The sequence below is a fragment of the Lycorma delicatula genome, chromosome 10 (genome assembly GCF_047948215.1).
Source record: "Lycorma delicatula isolate Av1 chromosome 10, ASM4794821v1, whole genome shotgun sequence".
Lineage (NCBI taxonomy): Eukaryota > Metazoa > Arthropoda > Insecta > Hemiptera > Fulgoridae > Lycorma > Lycorma delicatula.
In genome coordinates, this window is record NC_134464.1 from 62,342,517 (window position 1) to 62,368,896 (window position 26,380).

Below are 26,380 nucleotides of genomic sequence, written 5' to 3' on the forward strand. Positions count from 1 at the left end.
TATGTTGAAAAGTGATGAATATGTCAAGATTCTGAAGGAAAGGATTGTGGCACAATTTTAAAGCAAATTATCCAAAGGAGTGTTCTAAAAAGATTAGGTTTTGCCAAACTGCCAAAAAAGTTGAAAAAATTTTAGCACATTAAAGTGCATTGGGTTTAAGTACAGGGAGAGTTGCCTGGCCAGGCAACTCTCCCTGTACTTAAACCCAATTGGAAATCTTTGGGTAATAATAAAAATAATGACCCAAAAATGAACTATATACAAAAATTGACCTCATTAAAGCAGTAATATTGGTATGGTTTCATGATGAAAAAAAAAAGTAATACATTTGTTGAATCAATGCCAAACCATGTACGTAAAGTGATTATGAATAAAGGAGGACATATTAATCACTAAATATTCACAAATTGTACAGGAATGAGTTTTTTCTAAATAAAGTTACTTTTTATTAAATAACATCTGTTTCAGATTAATTTGTATGCTACTGTATTTAGATAAATTCCCTAATTGAAACAGTTCTCCATTAAAATATTTTATTCAATTTTATCTATATTTAGTGGGTGATATTGTATTATGATTACTATCTATCTTTAATACTAATAAAAAACTGATTTTTTAGATTAAATATTTTTATTTAAAAAAATTTCTTTTTAAATTATTTAATTAATTTATACCAGATCCTAATAAGGGTGGAAAAAGTTATGTTTGTATGGCAGTTTCAGACTTAAGAATTTAATACCTGAAATAAAAAATGTAATTTTTTGATAGCATGATAGATTGACCTTTTTGTAAACTGCAAGTAAGTGCAAGTAAACTTTTTGTAATTTCTGCAAGTCTCATGTATAATTTAATATATCACTTTTAACTTCCTTATCTACTGTTTCTTTAAAAATTAGTTTTATTTTCAATCTCAACTCTTGTGTAAAATACATTACTGCAAAATTGACTTATTTAGTTCACTTCTCATCCATTTTCTTCAACCTATGCAACGTATTTTGTTTTAGTGAAATGTATTAGTTTAAGTTGTTTATTAAGTTTATTTGTGTTAGTTGTAAGTTCATATAGAACTTCTAGTTCATTTTTTTTTACCAACTTTATTAAACACCTCCCAAGGCAACCAGTCCTCATCATTAAGCAAAACACAGTCATCTTGGAATGTCGTGGCAGCAGTCTTTGCCCGCCCTATCTCGCCCCCTTCTGGGACATCCCCATTGGGGTCTCTGTAGCTTCATTGGGACACCGACTTCCTCTTCTGGATAGCCAATATGCCCCTCCACTGAGGAGCTACCCTCCCTATCCACACACTGCCAGCTCCAGATGTGCATTCCGCACGCTCTTCCTTATCTGCGACCCTCACATGTGTTGAAGGTCCTGTATGCCATCATTGGGGAGTCCTGACCCCTTCTCACCACTCTTGCGTGTTTCCTAGTTCATCTTGCACTTTTCCCATAACACTATCACTAAATGTTTTCATACTTTCCACAATTGTAAATTGTTATAGTTTACAAATGCAAGTTTAGATTATACTCATACAATAATATTATAACTTTCATCAGGGCTTTACTTTTCTATCAAAGTAATAATTCTTTATTGTTTCAGCTGCAAAAACTAATTTTTAAAATAAACATTTTTTTTGAGTAAATGTAGTCTGGATGTTTGGAAGTTAATTAAATGTCAAAAATGCTGGACTTGAATAAAAATTTGTAATTTCTTTGTGAGCCAAAACTCATTACAAGATAAATAAAATATATATATATTTGCAGAAATTTTAACTAAAATTATTTGCAGTTTTCATTATTTCATATTTTTATGTATTTAATTTATTAAGTCAGTTTTATTAATAGATTTAATTAAAATTACATATTTATTTAATTTTTTGAAGGACCCAGAGCCTGGGTTTTGAAAATATGTAGACCAGACCAAAATCTTAGTTTAAATCTATCTCATATGTGCACAAATTATTCATTGTTAATATAATTATTTTCTTTCCTTTCTTAATTGAATTTGTTACTGTTCTGTCTGTGAATTTGAATCTTAGATGGTCAGACAGAAAAAAATACTTGGATAGTTTTAAAATATGGTTATGGAAAAGAATATAAAAAGTGGAATGGACAGATAAAAGGGAACTAGGGAAGGAAGTTTGACTAGAATAGGAGAAGAGCACAATTTTATGAAGGTGATAGAGAGAAGAAAAACCATTGATGGTTGAGGCATATATAGAAATTTTCCTCAGTAAAAGATCATAGAGAAAAAACAGAAGGCAGAAGAGGTTGAGGAAAAAGATAGTTGACATGCTTAGACATTAGGAATAGAAGAAACTATAAAGAAAATAAAGGAAATGCTCAGAATTACAGAAAATGGAAGACATTCAATTGAAACCTGTTGAAAGACAGATTCAGCAAAAAAAGAGAAATGAAGTCATTTAATGTTTCATCATATTTCTTCATTTTTTTAATATTCCTTCTTTAATATCAACTTTAAATAATTTCTTGGTTTATCTTGTATTTTTCAGTCTTAACAACATATATTTTCTTGGTTTTGATACTGTACAGACATTTTGTCTACTCATTGTAATCTTGATTAAATAATCTTTTGGATTTCTCTTTTGTATGTATAACTATGTTAATATGTTACAGTTGCTATGAGTTTACTAATGTACGCAGATCCCTCTCAAAGAGATCTGATGTTATTTAACTGTAATAGTTTATGTAATATGACATCAAATGTCATCATATTCTTTTATTTTCTAAGTTTCTTTTGTTTTTCTGAGTTAGTCAGTATATGATGGATGTTTATTAAATTATTATATATATATTTATCCGGCTGTTAAATCATTTATTAACATTTTATATGGACGTTTTAGAAGAATGAATTTTGCTATTTATCAGATAATTTTTTCATACAATCTCACCAACACTACCTAGATTATCCATAACAGCTCAGATGATAATAACATTGGTGATAAACAATGTGTTTAAACTCTTTTTGGATAAATCAGTTGTATTTGTATTGCTTAAATCTCTTAGATTTTTCTATAATCAAAAAATGTTGAATAATCAAATTATATAAGATAATTAATTTTTTTGTGTGTAGGTAGTGTTTCATGTGAATTGATGATTGGCATTACTTCTATTCTTTAAAAAAAGAACTACTAACCTTCAATTATTTGTTATTAACAACTGCTTTCATGCTTAGGTCTTATTTCTTTAATTTAAATTCTATTTCACTGAGAAAACTAGATATTTTTCTTATTAAAAGCACTTTTAAATTATATTGATGATTGTTTTTTTAAGGGCTGAAAGTGTGTTGACTGTTGTAGTGTAGATCTGGATTCTTGCTGCAGCAGTTTGTGTGTGAAGTAAAGATACACATGCACAAGTGATAGAGTTATGGAGTTCCACTTAAGGAGACTGTCTCCTAGTTTCATGAACAAGTATATGAGTTAATAGTGTTACCTTGTGTAGTACGTTAAGTATTGAGTATTAATATGTTAAGAGTGTGTTAAGTATTACTTTACTTTATTAGTTGGTATTACACTTTATTAGTTTAAGTGTTGCCATATGGTAGCAAAATTATACATAATAATTTTACTGTTACTTAAGTCTGTCTGAATATTAAAATTATAATAATTTTCTACAGAATTCTTATTTATATTTTACTGCCTTTTATTTTCTTATTTTTTTATTATTATTTATGAAGATCAGTTAGTTTTAGGAGATTTTATCACCATAAATAAACTTCTCTGATGTTATGTAAAGTCAACCAGTTACAGTAAAAAAAAGATTGGATTATGATGCATGTAATAAACTTGCAAAATATTTCAAAAAACTTTTGCTTTTTTTAAATAAAATTACAGCTAGCAATCTACAAGAGCCTGTATGAGATAATTTATTTTTATCAGTTTTAATGATCTTAGTACATCTGCACCATTTTATGCACTTATCTGGTTTGCACTGAATGCTTTTATTTTTAGCACATAGACTCTTACAGGGTGATTTATAGTGACAATGCAAGTGTCAGTTTGAGCATTTACCTTTGCAGATTTAATAATGATATTTTTATTTTTCAGTATCAATATGGTCTATAAAATTATTTTGAATGTAATTTTTAACATTTTTTTAAAATTTTTAAGTCTTTTTAATATTAATAATAAGATAATATAAAATTATATTAATAATGTAATGTTTATTAATAAGTTATTTATAATTATATAATTACAAAATTGATGATATATGAAACAGATAATTTTTAATATGAGTTGGGTTTTCAGATGATGAGTCTGAATGCCGATGTGATGCCACAGTATCGTCAAGAAGCACCAAAAACACCACCTCACATATTATTACACTACTGCGCATTTAAAGCTATCTGGGACTGGGTGATATTATGTTTAACGTTCTACACAGCAATAATGGTTCCGTACAATGTAGCTTTTAAAAATAAAACATCAGAAGATGTATCGTTGCTTGTCGTTGATTCAATAGTTGATGTTATATTTTTCATCGATATCGTTCTTAATTTTCATACAACATTCGTCGGTCCTGGAGGTGAAGTCGTCTCTGACCCAAAAGTCATTCGAATGAACTACCTGAAATCATGGTTTGTGATCGATCTGCTTTCCTGTTTGCCGTACGATGTCTTCAACGCTTTCGACCATGATGAAGACGTAAGTAATGGACTTCCTCCTGGGATGAATTCTTTCTCTGATTGTGATTCACCGGATGAAGATTCTGAAATGTTTGATGAGAACGTAAGTCAAAATGACATCGATGATAGCTTGTTTAATTACTCATTTATGCAGTAGATGATCTTTCTTTAACTAGACGACTCTATATTATTCTAACCGTTAATGATTAAACAAAAGAATAAATATATTAATATGAAAATTAACTGCATGGTGTGAAAACTAGTTTGAAAATATTTAAACTAACTTTAGTAATTTTTTAATGCAGTTTAGAAATAAATAATTTTAAGGAAAAATTTGATACAGAATAGTTATAATGAAACAAAGTATTGATATTTTCCAAATTATTAAATGAAAAATTTTTAATTTAAATCTATTAAATTTAACATTTATAAATTGATGTCACTTCTTAATTACTACTTTTTTTTAAATTTATTTATTGCATTTTAATTATGTTAATATGAAAAATTTTTAATTTATTTTTACTTTTCTTTTTGTTGAAATTTTATACATAGATAATTACTATTCTTTGAAGCACTGAAGGTATGTATTTTAATAATTGTAGTGTATGGCACTACAAATCCATTTAAATAATGATTTCTGGATAATTTTCTGGTAAAGGAAAAAATTTATTGATCTTAATTTGTTTACTTGTTTCTAATTCTGTGAATGGAAACTAATGGTTTTATTATCATTATAAAATGGAAGGAACTTTATCTTAATCAATTTTTTTCTTTGATATTCTCTAATATTTCTTTGATCATAGTTTGTTAATTATACCTAATATACTGTTCTGTATGCAGTTTGGTATGTGCATATATGTGTTTCAAGATAAATTTTTAGTAATGGGTCTAATGGCACTGCATTCCTTTCATAACTTCTATGTTAAAATCTTTTCTTCATGTGTAATTATGTTAATTTGTTTGTACATATATATATATATATATATATATATATATGTTCTAAAAAAAAAGAAAACAATGTCATTGACAGTGTTTTGAATTTGTTAAAAATTCTGAAAAGTAAGGCAACTAATCTAACAAAAAAAATTTTTTAAGCTGAGACATACAAATGTGAAATTGAAATAAACCAAAAATGTTTTCCCTAAAAATCAGGAAATATAAACACAGTTAATATAAAATACATATGAATGATAAATACTACTGATACTGTACTGTACTGATATACTGTACATACATTTGAATCATAAATTAATATTAATAATATATATAAAGATTAACTATTCTGATAGGAACATTTTGCAGGTTTATAATGCGGAAGCTTTCCATCAATTGTTTGATTATCTCATTAAACTATTTGCTAACTTCATTCTGAGTTAGTAAAAATTAGTATAACATTTTACATGACATAAATAAATGGAGGAATGGAGGGAGTTTTTAATTCATTCTTAAATAAATAAAAGAAAATATACTGAATAAATAAAGTAAAAAAAAAAATATATTGATCGATCAGAGCCAGATTAGGGTTTGAAGAGGTATTATTAACGAGTCTACATTAACTAACATTAGATCTGGCCACATTTATAGACTCAGAAAAACTATTAATAGAATTTATATGTATAATACACTGAAATGATTCACTGACCCATTTGAATCAGTGAATCATACTAGATGATACTTTTTTTAATTTGAAGTAAACACTGACCTTGGGAAAGATTGTAAACTTCAAGCTGGAATACTCTAATGCACTCCAGTTTGAAGGGCAATATCTTTGTAAATTGATTACCCTCTTCCTTACGTTTTCTTTTATCTCCTTCCTTAAAAAGGTAGATAGTTTTGCCAATAGCTGTATCATCCCTTTTTTTGATGTTATGCAGCATCTCTTTATAGCAACAAGGAAGCTGTTTTTTTGGATTTCAATGGAATGGCAAGACTGCCTGTGAGAGTATTCAAGGGTCTCTGTTTTCTATCTAGAAGTTGCTCAAAAAACTATAGTTTTTAATCTATAATCTAGTATCTTAACTAGTTAAGATACTTATCAGATAAAGGTATTCCCCTATTCCTCCTTTAATCTAAAATCAAAGAACTGCTTAGAAGAATAAAAATACTTTAATATGGTTCATAGATCAATAATAATAGTTTAATATATACATATACATATATATATATATATATATATATATATATATATATATATATATATATATAATATATATATTATATATTAATTTATATTTGATAAACACCTTAAAAATATTAAAAATGCTTTCAAATTACATCAGAATTTTTCTTTCAAAAGATCTCTTTGAAGATAATTATACACTCACTTTTTCATTGGTGTTAACACCCCTTTAATTAACTGCACTATCTTAAAATAGTTTAGAAAAAAGGAAATGTATATGTCAATTTTATTAAATAAACTACCTAATACAGAATATTGAGATAAGACAAATCTTATCTTAATTTTTCATGAAAGTACTTTTGCGGGATCCTCATCCTCAGTCATGATTGAAATAATTCTACTATTACGCAATAAAAATACAAAAGTAATGGAAATTGGGTATTAATTTTCACGAGTTAAATGCAGCATTAGTGAAAATGCAACATTTAAACTTAAATATGGATACAGAGTGATTCAAAATTGCATGACAATCTCTTCTATGATTCTACAGTCAAAAATAAGAAAAAAATTTCATATGTCAGAAAACAGTTCGTTAGCAAGTTTCGGCTTGCAAAACATTCAGCCCTGCTTTCTGCTCCCTCTGTGAAATTAAACCATACTAAAATTCTTGCAGTACAAATTGAGAGGTAAATTTGGTTCTTTCTTATGGTTTATGATATAAGAAACTGAATAGAAGTGTTCCTGGGACCACATTTATGTATTCAGAGGTCTGGACCTCTATATCACTTAGGTTTTAAGATAAACAGAGCAAAACACGAAAAGGTTTTGTCGGAAAATACACTTTTTAGCTTTGGAATAAAATAACTTTGTTAATTTACCAATAAACAAATAAAAATCTCTAGTTAACTTTGTAGAGAAATTAATTTTGAGGAAATTGATGTAAATAAAGCCTATTAAAATTAAACACAAATCCGAGTTCAACTGTAATTAGAAACAAGTGGATCGGGAAAGTGATGTGTTTTAAACAGAACAATTTACATACAAATTCTAAAAATAATAAAAATACATCTGAAAGACATCCTTCTAAAACATGTTTAAACTTCTATTTTTATTTAGGTTGGCAATAACAGCCGATCAACAATCAAGTTTAGTGTCTTGAAGTTGAATAATCGTTTGAGCGGTGTTTGTGCTGCTATTGTTCGGTCTGTCATTTACAATGGGAAATACCACAAAGTTGTTTTCATTTGGAGAATTGATGGACATGTTGTTAATTTACAGTCAAGTAAATAAAAGTGGAATAAAATAACTTTCTTAATTTACCAATAAACAAATAAAAATTTCTACTTAACTTTGTAGAGAATTTAATTTTGAGAAGATTTTTGTGAAAAAAGTCTTTTAAAATTAAACATAAGTTTGAGAAGTTCAACTTTAATTAGAAAGAATACACACAAAGTTGTTTTCATTTGGAGAATTGATGGACATGTTGTTAATTTACGGTCAAGTAAGTAAAAGTGGATTGGCTGCAGTGCATGAGTACCGGGAAAATTATCCAGATCAAAGATACCAAATATTAAAACAATGAGGCTTTGAGAGACGAGTTCGAGAAACAGTAAGAGGTATTGAGAGGTATGCTTAAACCATAATGTTTCGATGCTGGTTGTGAACGTTTTGTAAGAAGTGCTAATGCTGAAAAAGCAATGTTGAATGCAGTTCAATTATTTCCTACCTCAAGCACCAAAAGGTTGTCTCATCGCTTTCAGGTTTCACAATCAAGTGTATAAGCAATAATTATAAATTTCATTCAAGGCATTACACACACAATACATTATTACCGCCTGATTTTGATAAACGAATGAAATTCTGTGAATGGTTAATTAGAAAATGTGAACATCATCCCTTCCTAAGTAATATTCTAATTACTGATGAATCCTGTTTTACAAGAAATGGCATTGTAAATTATCGAAACACTCACACTTGGGCAGAAGAAAATCCCATGAGACTGCTACAAGTCATTATTTCCAATGCACTTTTTCGTTTAACATGTGGTCTGGTCTTCTTGGTGATAAACTCCTAGGCCCTTTTTTCTTACCATCAAGGCTCAATGAAAAGCAGTACTTGAATTTTTTGCAAACAAATCTGATGGAACTCTTGGAAATTACTCCACTTGCAGATAGAGTGCAAATGTGGTTTATCAATGATGGCACACCTGATCACTACTGTTGTGATGTGATGAATCATTTAAATAACATATTTAGTAAACAGTAGATTGGTCAAACTGGACCAGTTAAATGCCCACCTCGATTTCATACCAGCGGACTTTTTCCTTTGGAGTTGCATGAAGTCGTTAGTCTACTTCACTCATACTGGTAGACAATAAGAATTAAGACATCGTCTAATAGATGCTGGAGGTATTATTAGGAATAATAATGATACTATTAGACATGCCAGGCAAACGTTGATTCGCCAAGCTGAATTGCACACTGAACAGAATGCGGCCACATTGAGCAACTGCTTTGAAGAAATGTTTGCAGCTTTATCAAGAAGCCATTTTGATATTTAATCATTTTTTGAAAAAACCAAAAAGTATGTGTTTATTATTTTTTTAAATCTATTTTTTATTCATTTTTTCTGCTATTGATAAGTTTTCTATTTGTTTTCATTTATATTATTATGTAGTTCAAATATTAATGAAATTTGTTCTGTTTAAATGATTACTTTTACCAATCCAGTTTGTGTGTATTCTTTCTAATTAAAGTTGAACTTCTCAAACTTATGTTTAATTTTAAAAGACCTTTTTCACAAAAATCTTCTCAAAATTAAATTCTCTACAAAGTTAAGTAGAAATTTTTATTTGTTTATTGGTAAATTAAGAAAGTTATTTTATTCCACTTTTATTTACTTGACTGTAAATTAACAACATGTCCATCAATTCTCCAAATGAAAACAACTTTGTGGTATTTCCCATTGTAAATGACAGACCGAACAATAGCAGCACAAACACCGCTCAAACGATTATTCAACTTCAAGACACTAAACTTGATTGTTGATCGGCTGTTATTGCCAACCTAAATAAAAATAGAAGTTTAAGCATGTTTTAGAAGGATGTCTTTCAGATGTATTTTTATTATTTTTAGAATTTGTATGTAAATTGTTCTGTTTAAAACACATCACTTTCCCGATCCACTTTGTTTCTAATTACAGTTGAACTCAGATTTGTGTTTAATTTTAATAGGCTTTATTTACATCAATTTCCTCAAAATTAATTTCTCTACAAAGTTAACTAGAGATTTTTATTTGTTTATTGGTAAATTAAGAAAGTTATTTTATTCCAAACCTAAAAAAGTGTATTTTCTTTCAAAACCTTTTATCTGGTTTTTCTTAAAACCTAGGTGAGATAGAGGTCTGGGATCATTTTTATTCAATTTCTTAGATAAAAAACCATAAAAAAGCTCCAAATTTACCTCTTGATTTGTATTCCAAGAATTTTTGTACAGTTTATTTTCACAGAGGGAGCAGAAAGCAGGCTAAACATTTTGCGAGCCAAAACTCGGCTGACAAACCGTTTCTGGCCTATGTTTATATGAAATTGTTATTTTTGGCCATAGAATCATCTCCCAAGAAATTGCTGTGCAGGCTGGAATCACTCTGTATATATAGTTTAGGGAGGGTTTTAATACATATTAGCTTAAATCTTTTTTTTTAATTTTCATATAATTTGAAGCAAGCTATTAATAGATTTTTATATTTCTGACTGTATGAAGAACTGTTATCTTCTCCATAGGAAATTATGGTTTCACCATAATGAAACCATAAATTTCTTTATTGAGGAAGCAGTGAAATATTTTCTGCTTGTTGTTAATATTTTTAAGAAGGCTACTAAATTTATAAACAATAGAAATATTTAAATAAATTGATTCTGAATTAAATCTGTTACTTAAGGAAATGAGTAGATTGCTACACATTGAAACTGGAAAAAAAGGGATAGGAATAAATGGAGTAATAGTAAGGGAATCATTTTATTTAGGTTGTATGTACATCTCTCAGATAACAATAGTTAATAGAAAAAAAATGTTCTGGAAAAAATTATTTAAAATTTTATGGAGATTAAATTTTAAAATGTGAATTAACACAATTTAGCAGTGCTGTGTGACTCATTACTGGATTATTTTTATGCTTAAATGTTGATTATTTAAAATATATATATGTATATCGATACAGATCCCTATTTTATATTTTTAATTGTACAGAATTATCTCTTAATAATAGATGTAGACTTCTTAAGCTTTGTAATTATTAGAGCATATATTGGACTACATAAATAGTTGAAACCATAGATTTATAATGTATTCTAATTAAAATGAGGTGTAGTAGAATCTTACTAAATTTTATTAATAATAAGCTTCAATCATGATAAAACTATCTTCTAGTTTTTGCTAATTACTATTAAATAATTTGCTAAACCCACTACTTTGCTTACTTCTCTATCTTTCTCTATTTCTCTCTTTAACTATCTCTGATCCCTTTAACACCAGATTATTGTGACTCTATCTGGCTTTCTCTGTGCACAAATCTATTTAATTTAATAATTTATTAAATAGTATTTGCTATTGTATTATTAACTATTTAGATGGCACTGAATTATATTCTTAAGTATGCAGTGCACTTGCTTCAGCCACAATGATAATAAGATAAATTATAATAAAAATGTAAAAAATTAATTAATGAAATATGGAGATTTAATTGCCGTTTACAAATAAATTAAAAATGTATTTTTAGAAGCACTACCTGTAGCTTTAAAAAGAACATTTTCCATCTATAATTTATTTTCAGAATACAAGCAGAAGTATCACAAAACATTTTTAAGTAATACACTTCATTTAAAAATTATATTTTAGTTCCAAACCATTTTTTATGATCAAACAAATAATTTTTGTTTAATACAACATTTTAAAATAGTAATGTGATAGCATTTTAAGTCACATTTGCAGCTACCTTCAGTGAGTACTTTCTTACTCTGGTGTCAGTTGCTGTTTCGACTAACAGTGAATATACAAATAACAAAATTGCAGGGATTAAATAAATTACTACACCTAAGATAAAATCACCAAACACAATGCCTACTAGAATACAAAAACTGAATTGCTCTTGCTCTTACAGTACAATTGTCTAATTTGGGCAAAGAGGAAGCATCTTCAAACAAAGGTACAGTGAACACTTAAAATCGCTTCATAGATACATAAAATCAACATTTTCTAACCCTTCATAACAGCAAATAACAAATTCACCAACTCAATCAACATACACTTGATAAAATATGTGTACACGAAAAAGGATGACATCTTGATATACTCGCACATTATAAAACATACAAATACAAGATAATTCACAACGATCATAACTAAATGAATAGATGTAATTCAAGGTGAGAAATACATATTTTCCTAAATTAGGAAAATTGTCATAATACAGGTTAATGCAGGCTGCGGAAACATTAACAATAGTCCTTAAAAATAGCTGTCATATTTTTTCAACAGTTACTGAAAATATTATGACATGAGTTTTTTTTTTAAATGCTCAGTTTAGAAATATATTTTTTGTTTTACCATTAAAAAATATATTTTTTATTATTTTTATGGTTGCCCATTATGGAAAAACATTGCAAATTTAAGTTGTTTTTTGATAGTATGTAAATTTATAGATAAAAATATATTGCAAGATTACTCTGAAAAATCTGAGAAAACATTTTCTTCTTTTCTTTAGAGATTGATATAGTTGTACAGTCTTCAAATTGATGTATTAAAAATGGATTAAAAAATGTATTTTTAAAACATATGAGGTTATTTAATATAATAGTAGTATGAATAAAAAAAGGAAATAAAACTAATGAAATTGTAAATGTTGAAGACAAAAATTAGAATATGTAAAAAAAAATAATAACCAGAAATGTAAGTTGAGAAAGGGTAGGTAGATTAAAATATTAGCCTGTAATAGAAAGAACATCAAATCAATTTGGTGACTGATGCCAAAAGCACATAAGTAACACAGTAAATAAGTGTTCTGTAATTCAGTAAATAAATTATATTTCATATGATCTTAATGATCAATAATCAACCTACATTTGCTAATTTATGGATCACTTTTATAAGAAAACCCATTATTTTAAGTATTTTAAAATTTGAAATGTGGTCTGTAGCAAAGCTGTTGCTTGCCATGTATTTAAATAGAAAGCATGCAGTAACATATTATGCAAACCATTTTAGAATTTGTTTACTTCTGATAGTACAATTTCATGAGTATTAAATAATTTTTAAGCTAATTGAAAATTTTTATGATAATCCAAACAGCTCTTCACAGTGGTATGAGGTGCAGACACTAGCTTTTACACATATAAAACAATTTAGTACATATAAGAGTTTCATTGCAGATGTATATCAGTATTTATTTAAAAGCAAGTGTGAGAAATGCATATAGTTTCAGAATTACATAAGGGTAGTTGTTTATTTCCTTATTGTTACAGTAAAATATCTATGTGGCAATGAATAGTTGTGGATAGTTATAACCCACAGGGGGCTTCAATTCTCTCCAGTTAACCTTCTCATAATTTTTTATACAATTTACACAATAATAAAAAACTGGAAATCCATTCTTTACACAATGAATTATTGATAAATGTCGTGTTCCACAAGCAACCATGAATAACCTGCATGATTCATCAATCCAAACTCTAAGAAAAGATTCTTAATAATAGAAATAATAGTTCAGAATTTCATTTATAACTGCGCAAAGCATAATGTAATTAAACTAAAATCATTATAATTTTTAATCAGTTTTATATTAAAAGATAAATATCGTAAAAATATAAAATTATAAGAAAAATATTTATATAACTTGAATGAGTTAGTAGATTGAAGAAGGGACATAAAAATAGTCAGTTTCTTTAAAAACTAAATTTACTCTTTCTTTTTTTTAACTTACTAAATAAGTGAATATTTTCAAATTTCATTTAGGTATACAAATAAAAAATTATAGTTAGTTTAATTTACTTAGCTAGTTGGTCCAAATTTTATTGTGTTGAGTTGAGTACAGAATATTCCAACTGTACCTGAAATGGAGACTCCAAACATAGCATAGTCTTTGGTAACAGCCAGAATTATGAATGTAGAATGGTTCTTTGCAGAGATTCACTAAAATTAGCATTTTTCAATATTAAAAATTCTGATAAGTCTTATGAGGAGAGTAAACTGTATCTCTAGCAGTCTGATTATTTCACAAAATTCTGAATTTCATCCTGGAAAATAAATGTGTGAAGTAAGGATGGGATCTGGCAAGATCTAACCCTGAACCTGAGAACTACCTTGATCTGACTTGATTGGTAGAGAGATCTTTCTCACTACCCCATTACTTTTTCCCACTTGTTCCTTGATTCCTTCTTCCTTATTATTATTTCTATGGTAATGATGTGACTCTACTAGGAGATTCTAAATGCTGAGGTTACCAGGATCTAAAGAGGTAGTACATCCATGATATCTTGCAGAGGGAGTTGCCAATGGCTTACTTGGGACTGTATATGTCTGGAGCTGCACATTAAGTTTAATAGTGAAGTGCGAGTTGGGTAAAGATTCACTAAATTCTGAAAAATAATAATAAATAGATTTAAAAATAATATACAGCATAAAATTCCAATAACTTACAAAATCATATTTAATTGTTTCCCAGATCATCTCTGTTAAACAACATGAGTGAGTTTTACTGCAATCTGTTGTCATTAGCTTAGTGTTATTAAAAATAGTATATTTAAAGAAGACATCAAGATAAAAAAAAAAAAACAGTCATCAAAATTGTTTTGAAATTGGTTAGGGATTGTTTTTTATTCCCACATTTGTTTATGCAGAACCATTGTTAATTTAATTATAAATATCAGTTTCTTGAATTTTCAACTGATGATCTTTTTCACTCAAATTGTACACATTCTCAGTAATATCTGAATTTTGGCTTATTGGCACCTAGTAATATGCTTATGTTTTTCATCCAGTGTTCAGCCATTACTAAACCAGTTAAAGTATTTTTAGTTTGTGTAACTTTTGTTGTATCAATATTAAAACTTGTTGGACTTTGCAAATTATTTTACCTTAAATATCACTAAGCTTTCAGCACAATTTGATGCAGTAATGTTGTTTACATTCTCCTTCACCGTACTCAAAATACGCAGTAATGAACAGCATACTGAATACCTAGTAACAACTAACTCGGTAAAAAAGGCTGCAAAAAATTATTTATCCACAGTGTGATGTACTAGCACTTAGGTGAACTCACACCCTTCAATTCCATCTTATTCTCAAGAAAATAATTCAGATATTTTTGAGCAAACTTTGTACACACATGTACACCTCTAAAAAGAATATATTCAAAATAAATCTAAGCCATTTAGTATATATCTGAATCGGTAATTACAGAAAGGGCATTTGTGACATTTTTTGAACTTTGAAAAACAAAAAACTGATTAACTTTATTAATATTATAGGTATAATTATTAAAAAAATTCCATGGATTTTTGAATATGTTTAACAAGATTTATCATAGTAGAGCACATTTCTCTCAGTAATCATAGCCACAGTTAAATTTCTGTTTTTTTCACATGTGCCCTTATTGCGATTAAAAATCTCTATTACATATTTTAAGGTTGTTACTATGAAAAATAGGCAGCTGTTCTGGTACTAACATCCTTTATTTGACAGTAACAAAGTTAAAAATGGGGAAAAAATCACAAAAAATAGTTAAATATAAACAGTAAATTGTCCACAATGTGGTTTAGACATCCTCTACACTACATTCTTCTCCAGTGAGTTCTGATGTCGTTGAAGGCCAGGTAAAAATTTAATTATAAAAGTGTTCATAAGCAATATCACATTATTTGAGCTTCTTAAGATTCTCTAGTTTCTTGATCTTAATTGAAATTTTTCCTTCTAGGTAGGCTTTTATTTTGATGGGAGACTTATTGCATGGTTGGGTTTGCAAATGAAAATGTATGCTGAACCAAACCTCTAATATGTTCTTTGATAATAAATTTATTTTTGTTGAAGAAAAATTGTTTGTATGTTGAAATTTTTAATTTAATTTAGTCAGTTTTTGGAAACTCCTTGTACTGGAACAGTACTTCGTACTGCTATACCATACAGTTTATTTCATAACACTGAAATTCCGGTCACAAGGCATGAATGAATGTCCCTTCACAGTGACAAAATGAACAAAAATTTTTCATTATCACACAAATTTAGTAAAAACCACAGTATTGTTCTTGTTTTGTCCTGCAGTACCATCATTGAAAACATAATTTTTTTACTGATGTAGGCAAGATTTCAACGTGCTGCAACATTAACAAACAAACTTCATTGAGTGTCTTGCTTGCTTGTCCCTTACGAAATAAATGTGCATTATCTGATTTTAAATCGTGCACACAAAAAATATTTATTAATAACTGTCTCAGATAATAGACTTTTTGTTGTGGGATTCAAGGAAGTGGTTGAGTTGTCATAAAGTCCAACACAGTCGCTTCAGTGTCTTCATCTACATTTTCTCTGTAAAATTTTTTTGCATGCATTTTGTGGAGTAAATGTCGAGCAGCAACATTTCTTCACATTAACACTCAAATTCTGGTCTTCATTTTAATTGAAAATCTTTTGCGTGTATGTTTGCACCAACCTGCAGTTGAGCAAAACAGTTGTTGAAATTTTCATAGAAATATTCCCTGTAAAAATTATATTTAACCTTATAAAATAAAATTATATTAACCTTATGTTGTCATTCAGAATGTTCGTCTAGAAACATTTTGTGTATGATTTTAATATTTAGTCTTGCGTCTAAATACATTTTAGCCTTCCCACCAAAATGCATTTGTTTGACTTCATATTTTTATATGTGGTTGTATATTAATTGACAAATTTCACCACTAAAATGTTGCCACTTTGTGATTTATCTGTTAAGTCACGGGGACTTTTTCCAGCATACAATAGAGTACAGAAATAGCAAACATGCTTAGAACTGATTCCATATACTTTAACAAATGTGTTTTTACAAATTTTTTTGTTTTTTTTTCTATTTTGTTTGTTCTTCTGCTCTCCTGGGCCGGCTCAACAATCAAGTATTACTCAGCTCAGGGAAGTGACCTTGTGACTCTAATGAGCCTCCCTGCCTACTGGCAGTACGTCCAGCATGGTAGGTCAGCTCACCGGTTCAGGATTTTTTCCTTATTTTCATCTTGCCTCTACCTCTAACTGCTAAGGCCAGGGATAATTTTCGGATTTGGCCATCAATTTTAATATTACAGTCATAAAAGTTCACTTTCACTTTAGTAGAATTAGGCCCACCTCCTTTCTGATTCTCTTCAATTTCATCATCAGCATTAGGTCCATTTTCTTGTTGTTTCTTTGTAGAATGCCTTCTTATAGGATCTTGCTTTTCAATTATGAGTAAAAATTATTCCATAAATCATATTTGTTACCTCTGCGAATTTAGAATAACATTGAACTCAGCAGTTGCAGTTAAATGTTTCCTTTACTTTAGCAGGAACAGGTTTACCTGAATGAAATGTGTACTGTTTACCTTTAAGCCTTTTTTTTAACAATGTAGCTTTTATATTTTTCTTCATTTCTTACTACTTTCCTTTTCTTTTCTTAATCACTGGTTCATCACAATCAATAATATTATTTCCTGACATCATGAACATTGTTAGAATTTAAATGAAAGAAAACAAACATGTTAGGATGAGAAAAATAAATGAAAATAAAATAAAACAAAAATATATTAGGATGATAAAAACAATGACCAGCAAAGCAATAACAAGTGTGGCCAGCTAACATAGTATGTTAAAATATTTTTTATAATATAATAGACGGAGCATATAGGAAAGTTAAGGAAAATTTTGGGGTACATAAATTAAAATCTAATAATGTGTTAAACAAAGATGGTACACCAATATATAATACGAAAGGTAAAGTCGATAGATGGGTGGAATATATTGAAGAGTTATATGGAGGAAATGAATTAGAAAATGGTGTTATAGAGGAAGAAGAGGAAGTTGAGGAGGAGGAAATGGGAGAAACAATACTGAGATCTGAATTTAAGAGAGCATTAAAAGATTTAAATGGCAGAAAGGCTCCTGGAATAGACGGAATACCTGTAGAATTACTGCGCAGTGCAGGTGGGGAAGCGATTGATAGATTATACAAACTGGTGTGTAATATTTATGAAAAAGGGGAATTTCCGTCAGACTTCAAAAAAAGTGTTATAGTAATGATACCAAAGAAAGCAGGGGCAGATAAATGTGAATACAGAACAATTAGTTTAACTAGTCATGCATCAAAAATCTTAATTAGAATTCTATACAGAAGAATTGAGAGGAGAGTGGAAGAAGTGTTAGGAGAAGACCAATTTGGTTTCAGGAAAAGTATAGGGACAAGGGAAGCAATTTTAGGCCTCAGATTAATAGTAGAAGGAAGATTAAAGAAAAACAAACTAACATACTTGGCGTTTATAGACCTAGAAAAGGTATTCGATAACGTAGACTGGAATAAAATGTTCAGCATTTTAAAAAAATTAGGGTTCAAATACAGAGATAGAAGAACAATTGCTAACATGTACAGGAACCAAACAGCAACAGTAATAATCGAAGAACATAAGAAAGAAGCCGTAATAGGAAAGGGAGTCCGACAAGGATGTTTCCTATCACCGTTACTTTTTAATCTTTACATGAAACTAGCTAATGATGTTAAAGAACAATTTAGATTCGGAGTAACAGTACAAGGTGAAACGATAAAGATGCTACGATTTGCTGATGATATATTAATTCTAGCCGAGAGTAAAAAGGATTTAGAAGAAACAATGAACGGCATAGATGAAGTCCTATGCAAGAACTATCGCATGAAAATAAACAAGAACAAAACAAAAGTAATGAAATGTAGTAGAAATAACAAAGATGGACCACTGAATGTGAAAATAGGAGGAGAAAAGATTATGGAGGTAGAAGAATTTTGTTATTTGGGAAGTAGAATTACTAAAGATGGACGAAGCAGGAGTGATATAAAATGCCCAATAGCACAAGCTAAACGAGCCTTCAGTAAGAAATATAATTTGTTTACATCAAAAATTAATTTAAATGTCAGGAAAAGATTTTTGAAAGTGTACGTTTGGAGTGTCGCTTTATATGGAAGTGAAACTTGGACAATCTGAGTATCTGAGAAGAAAAGATTAGAAGCTTTTGAAATGTGGTGCTATAGGAGAATGTTAAAAATCAGATGGGTGGATAAAGTGACAAATGAAGAGGTATTGCGGCAAATAGATGAAGAAAGAAGCATTTGGAAAAATATAGTTAAAAGAAGAGATAGACTTATAGGCCACATACTAAGGCATCCTGGAATAGTCGCTTTAATATTGGAAAGACAGGTAGAAGGAAAAAATTGTGTAGGCAGGCCACGTTTGGAATATGTAAAACAAATTGTTAGGGATGTAGGATGTAGAGGGTATACTGAAATGAAACAATTAGCACTAGATAGGGAATCTTGGAGAGCTGCATCAAACCAGTCAAATGACTGAAGACAAGAAAAAAAATATATTATGTTGTAAAACGTAGTAAATCTATATATTAAATGTAGATTATATTTAGAATTATATTAAATAATTCATATTATATAACTGATATTTATTATTTATACACTTTTATATTTTAAATAATTATTTAAAAATATATAATTTAATATTAAATTAAATGTAAATATAAATAACCTGTTATGCTGTAAATACACTGTATTGTGGTACACCAGTACACCATACACTGTAACCTGTAATACTGTACAAGAACAGAATAGGCGTACCAACATAAACTTGTGCCAGTTAAAAGCTTTTAGTGCAGAAAGGGGATATGTGACAGTACTTTTCTTTTACCCTTTCTGCACTTGTTGATAATCTCATTGGCCCATTTGACACTGAAGGAAACGTTGTACATGTGGCTTCCTTGCACAAAAACATGCGTTTTAGACAGAAGATCACAATTTTGTAAAAAAGTGAACATGACAAAAATTTCACAAGTGCCTGTTCTGAAATTACCGATTCAATTATCAACCACTTATATAAGTTTTTGTTTTAAACATAAAAACAAAAAATATGTAAAACGGGTATTTTACAATTTTACTTGAAATATTTTTAAATGATATTGTGAAAAAACTCAATTTTCTTTTTTATTTGCAACCACCGAGGCATAGATTTATATTTACCACTAAAAAAAGTCTCTTAGGTAACTAGAGTGGGTAATCTTAATTCAAACATTTTTAACCAGTTGTATTCTTCAAGTAGCTGCCCTTTCTGGTTTATGTTTTAATATAATGGAAATCACATATTTTCATTATTTATAAAACTGACCTACCACCTAGCAGTTGACTAGCTCACAGGGACAACTGTTTGATTACCAGTACACTTTCATCCTAATTACTCTATTTGATAACAATGCCCTAGTTATTTAATAATAGTTGATGGACCTCAAAACAAAGAAATATGATGTCAAAATAATATAAATTAATAAGATATTGAATCTATCATGTTTTTTTATGTTTAATTTAGTAAATCTCAAAACTTATTGTTTAATATTAACATTATTTTAGGTATTTTTAATAACCTTCATATTAATGCATGCGTAAACATATTAGTGATTTTATTTCTTTAATTATTATAAATTATTTTAGTATTAATATAATTCTATAAATTTATCCTAAAATTTACTTAATTCTTTTAATAATGATATATACATGAATAAATTAATTAAAATTTCTTTAACACTGATGTTGGAAGAAATCAGTCACAGTTAATTATATGTTTTATTTCAGTTTATTTGTATTGATAAATTATGTTTCTTTTAAAAAAATTATATTTTAAAGTTGAATAATTTTTAATACGGAGTGACATAAATTGGAAAAAAGAAGTTTATCAATTATTATTGTTTTAAAGTTATCTTTATTTGTTAAAATTAATAAATCACTGAACATATTCATTAATCTGTGATTATTTTCATTTATATATTATCATCGATGTCGTTTATATATTTTTTTACTTATATACAGCACTATCAATACATTATGAAGGCTCTTCTACACATCAATATACACAGGTATAAATATCATTTACGTAAATTATAATTTTTTTATAAGTTATAATTTACTATGTTATTTGTGTTGTGTGCATTTATATCCGTTTACATAACAGGACATAAATAATTATTTATAATTTGAACAATTATTAATAGCTTTGCAAAAATTAATAATGTAAACACTATACATTATAAAATAAACCGAGTGAAATGTTTTTATTGGGTGCAAAGAAAAATACATGTACTTAATGCTTTTTATTTATCTATTATCTTTATAAATGTTTATGTAAGGTAGAACTTTCTTGATCAGCATGATGAAATGTGATAATACTTTTTAAAAACTTTAAAATTACTGGATTTCAAATTGCATGGAAGTAATTCTTTCAGGTTTTTCAGAACTGATAGTGCAACTTCTTCATCAGTTGAGTTATCAGTGGTGAAGTTGTTTAAATTGCTCCAAAATGATTTTATAGAAGGATTATTCGGATATATTTTGAAATCAAGTAATTTTTAATATTATTTAAAAAGGATAATTTCCTTCGTAGCAATTTTTGAAATAAATAATTACTGCATGATTAAATATTTATTTTTTCTTCATTAATTTTTTTGACTGTGACACTGGCAGTGGCTCATAAAAGTTTTAAACAAAGGGGCTAATAACTGAAGAAGGTTGAAATAATTTTTTAATCTTTAATTACAAGTGTTTTAAAGGTATAATGTTATAATTATAACCATCTATATCTAGACCTGAGATTAGAACAATTGTGTTACTTATCAATATTTTCCATTTTGATAAGTAACACAATAATTATCTAAATACTGCAGCAGATACCAAATTGTGTGATTACAATAGTTATTAGGGCACATTTTTTCATAGATGAATACAAAAATATAGTTCACCATTCAGACAGGAGAATCTGAATGCAGATATACCATAATAAAAGATATGCTGAATGTTTAAATCAGTAAGTATTGTAACAGAGTAGTTACAACATGGTAGCAAGTTACAGTATGTATGGTGTTGATTTATTTGTTAGAATACACATTGAATTTATATGTACACGGGTAAAATTTCAACATCTAAACTATATTTATAAAATAATTCTGAAGAACAAGGTTGAACTATTTGTTTATGAGATTTATTTCAGATTTAAATTTTTCTGAAGTGACCTAATGCACGTTGAATTTATATGTTCATGGGTAAAATTTCAACATCTGAACTACATAAGACCAATCTGAAGACCAAGGTTGAACTATTTGTTTATGAGACTTATTTCAGATTTAAAAAGTATTTACATTTTTCTGAAGTGACCTAATCAGCAATTCTAATATGTAATAATTTTAACGTAATGTGAATAATAATAATAACAATTAATTGTTGTCATTGTTACATAAATGAAAAATTTATTCAACATTATAATAAATATTATTCATAGCAGATGTTTGTCTTAAGCAATGGTTACTACAGCAAAATAATGTTTGTTTTCATAAAACATTAAATTTTTCTTTTTAATTTCTTAATAAAGTTATTAGCCGACTTCCACGTCAGATTTATTTGGATTCAATCCCAGTCAATCTTTGTACTTTTTCTTGCGTAAGCTTCAAGGTTAGATGTGAATCAATCCTATAAAAAGTTATCTTTTATCCATCACATTGTTGACCAGTATACTAACAGAGGTATGTGTAAAAAATACTATGTTGCTCTTCACCATGGCCACTACATACTGAAGATAGTATATACATAAAACATAGTATATAAAAGAAAACCCTATCCTAGAAGCAAAAGAAGTTCATTTTATATTTGCTCTGATTCAATTTTTTTAAAGATTTCATTGTAATTTTTCAAGTTTGGGTGTAAATTTTATCTCTTTTGTTAAATACTGTTACTCACCAAAATATTTTAACAATACTAAATTTAAAATAATACTGAGAATCTTGTTTCTCTTAAATAAATATGAGCCATCGCCTTGTATTACTGTCCAAAAGATTTTAATTTCTTCAATAAACTTTTCTGTCACTGATAGAAAAGTCTATTTTCTGTCAATAAACTTTTATATTATGCAGTTTAGTTTGTAAGATTAATTTGTTTGAAAAAAGGCTGTAAGATTAGTTTGAAATTTTGTAGCTTATTTTTTTCTTCATGTGAATTTTCCTTGCTTTTATTTTAAAAAATGTATTGAAACGAATTTTTGTTTTATTACAAATTGAATTTTATCCTATAATAAATTCCCAGATTTATGAAAAAAATTATTTTTTCGGCTATACAAAATTTATAAAACTTTTTATAGTTTTTTTTTTTTTAAACTCAAGTTCCAAAAATATGGAAATGCGCTTCCAGATCTTTTCATATTACAGGTGATGTTTTTGGTGATAACTATTCTGAAGTGGTTAGAAAATTCCTTTAGTGTGAAGTTGAGTAATATGTCTGATATGTGTTGTGTTTATTCACTTACTGTATAGTTCTTTTTTTTCTAACCCTATTACAATTTTAATTTATTTTTGAGTGTATTGAGTTTTTAATTATTTTGTGCCATGAGTAAAATCAGCATATTTTAGTTTATATGTTTAATATTCTGTTTTTATGATTTGATTTGCAAAAGTTGATTTTATGTTTATGTGGTGGTATATGTGTTTTTTTATCTGTGGGTAATTGTGTGTCCACTCTAACCAACATAGTGTTTATTGTAGTTATTGCAGATTAGTTTTTAGGTTTGTCATATACCTTGTGCAATTTGTTTGTGGTTTTGAAAGTAATACAGAAACGTTTTGTTTTGAAAATATTGGCAATATTTTTGTTTCTGTTGGTTGACATAATATATATTTAAGTGTGAATGTGTGGCAGTTAATATATACAGAATTTTGTTTCATGATGAGTTCTTCAATTTAGTAGTGTGCAGATGACATGGTACATGTGTTATGTGGTGACATTGGTGTTATATTATGTATCATATAAAGGCATATTATTCAATCTAGTTCTCAAGTTCTCAAGAGTAGAAAAAAAAATTATATAGTTCAATATCGAAACTTAAGCAACTAGATTATTGTCTTTTAATGTTAGGTAAGAATTTCAGTTAGTAAATTTTTTTCTGTTCATTTTCTTTAATGGCCTTTATTTTTTACCTTGTATCTTGACATTTATTTATTTTATCACTATCACTTATTTTGTTTCCTTTAGCTGTTGCAAATAGTTTTTACTGGTTTTTCACTTTTCCTTTTCTTTTCTAGTTTTTTTATTTTTTGAGGTTCTTACCTTTTTTTATAACATGTAAGGTATTTATGGAACCAAAGTACCTTGGCTTGTTTTCTAACTATACACACTAGATATAAGCCTAGGTGCACAGATCCTTAGGCTTATTTATACATTCATGAAATTTTAAACAATTTGTAGTTTTTGTTTTGATCTTTTGATCTTTGTATTTCATGGTAGACAAATATAAGACACAGTAGAGCAATGTAGTAAGATGAGAATGTTCATCATGCATTCATAAGATCTGATTAAATAATGTCACATGAGTTTAAACTATCAACGTCTTCTGAATTATAAAACAATACTCATCAAAAGAAACACATAGACTTATCAAATCTTTCTTACTCAATTTATTTGAAATGAGTCAAACATTACTATTAAGTCAACCTCCAATATTTATTTTTGGTGCACATCAAATATCGTTTCTAAGCTACATACAATAATTGATTTTAAATAGAACTGCATAAATTCATAAATAAATATATCTGTAATACAAGTAAATTTTTAACTTTCTTTGTGTGTTAAACTTTCAACACACAGGAAACGAAAATACACACAATTTTAGTCAAAAATTCAACTAGGGGATGAGCTGAGCAGATAATACTATAAGGCAGACTTAAAAACAATACATTTCTAAATCTTAAGTACCTGTGTGCTGCTCTACTGGTTAATTCTTCCTTTTTTTGTAGGTGTTATTTGGCTTATCGTCTTCTACAGTCATTACTTTGTGTTTTTAACATAACTTTTTACGCCACATTTTGACGTAATGTCTCCTATGTTGAAATCAGGTTACTCAGTAGTAATCTGTGCTTTATCTCCTATAAAAATCCTTATGTCATCATTGAACATTTTATAATCTATTTTCCTTCTGTAATGGTATCTTTTCTAGAATAATTTTGATTATAACTCAACTGACATATTAAGGTTGGGGTGTTTGGAAGGTTACTCCTTCTTGTAAGTCAAAACATTCAATTTGTTCATCCTTTATTCTCCCAGCTATTTTCTGATTCAGGTAAATTCTATTTCACGTCTATATTACCTTATCCCATTTAACACTATCAAATGTTTTTTTCCGCATCTATAAATCACACTTTTCTTTTACCTGTTTCATGTACAAAAGACATTCAATAATTAACGAGACAAATTGATGTAGAGAAAAAACAATTGATTCAATGGCTTACACTACTTTTCAACATAGTCTCCAGCAACATTTAGATACTTGTCCCACCGTTCTCTGAGGTTTCTGATTCCCACAGCATAGAAGTTTTTACCTTGCTGTTTGAACAATCTGTGTACCGGCTGACAGTTGAGTTTTGACTCAAGACTTTACCATTTGTATTTGAGGTTGATGGTGTATCCCCGTTTCCTTTCATAGAAAGTCATTATTATCACTAATACCGTTCTTTGAACTCAGAACAAATGCAAATCCGGGTATCTTTATGGGCTTTATCTGTCTTTTGTTCTGATTAATGCAAAATGAACACATTTTGCATTAATTCAGCACATCATGAATGATTGAATGCGTAGTTCCAACACTAATACTACACAAACTAGCAATTTGGGAAATTTTGATTCGCCTGTCTTTGCGAATAAGATCATTTATGTGATTTTGCAGTGCGAAAGTCAAAATATAAACTGTTTAAACACTTTTCACCATACTGTTTCAACATTCTTAAGAAAATTTCCATTGGTTTCACACCTTCTGAAAGCAAAAATCTTATCACTGAACATTGCTCTTCTGGGGTACATGTTTCAAGTGGAGCTGAAAATCTAAATCTAAATCAACAAAAGAGGTTATGTTTAGATTAATTATGATCGAACAGCTGATTAAATGTGTTCCAACGGTTGCCAGCTTGACTCTCAAAAGGTTTCATTATCATTGAATAAACCAATTTTTCTCTACATCAATTTTCTCATTAATTATTGAATCTCCTTTGTACTGTTATCAATACTCAATTTCATTCTTTATTATGAATTCATATTGTTCTTCTGTAACCATTTTCTCAGTTTTTTTTAAATTTGTGTCTTTTGTTCAGAAGTCACAAAAAAATCTGCAGAGCCCAGAGTTTAACTAATTTTTTGTAATCAAAAGATTTCAATACATCATGATTTTTTTGTGGATTGAATTGACACTTTCTGGAAATCTGAATAAATTTCCAGTAGTTGATCATATTACACAATTTCATCATCCCTCTCATATTTCTTCAAAGGGTTAAGATATTTTATCACTTCTATT

The 26,380-nt window shown here is 28.3% G+C and overlaps 1 protein-coding gene across 3 annotated transcripts in view; it reads left to right on the forward strand.

Annotated features, from left to right (window-relative positions):
* LOC142331129 (potassium voltage-gated channel protein eag-like) overlaps positions 1 to 26,380 on the forward strand; it is a 754,244-nt gene that overhangs the window by 684,686 nt on the left and 43,178 nt on the right. For 2 of the 3 annotated variants that reach the window (XM_075376818.1, XM_075376819.1), the window contains exon 7: positions 4,271 to 4,750. In XM_075376818.1, coding sequence (XP_075232933.1) covers positions 4,271 to 4,750 — 480 coding nt within the window. The remainder of the gene's footprint in view (positions 1 to 4,270; positions 4,751 to 26,380) is intronic. The other variant, XM_075376820.1, reaches the window with a different exon arrangement.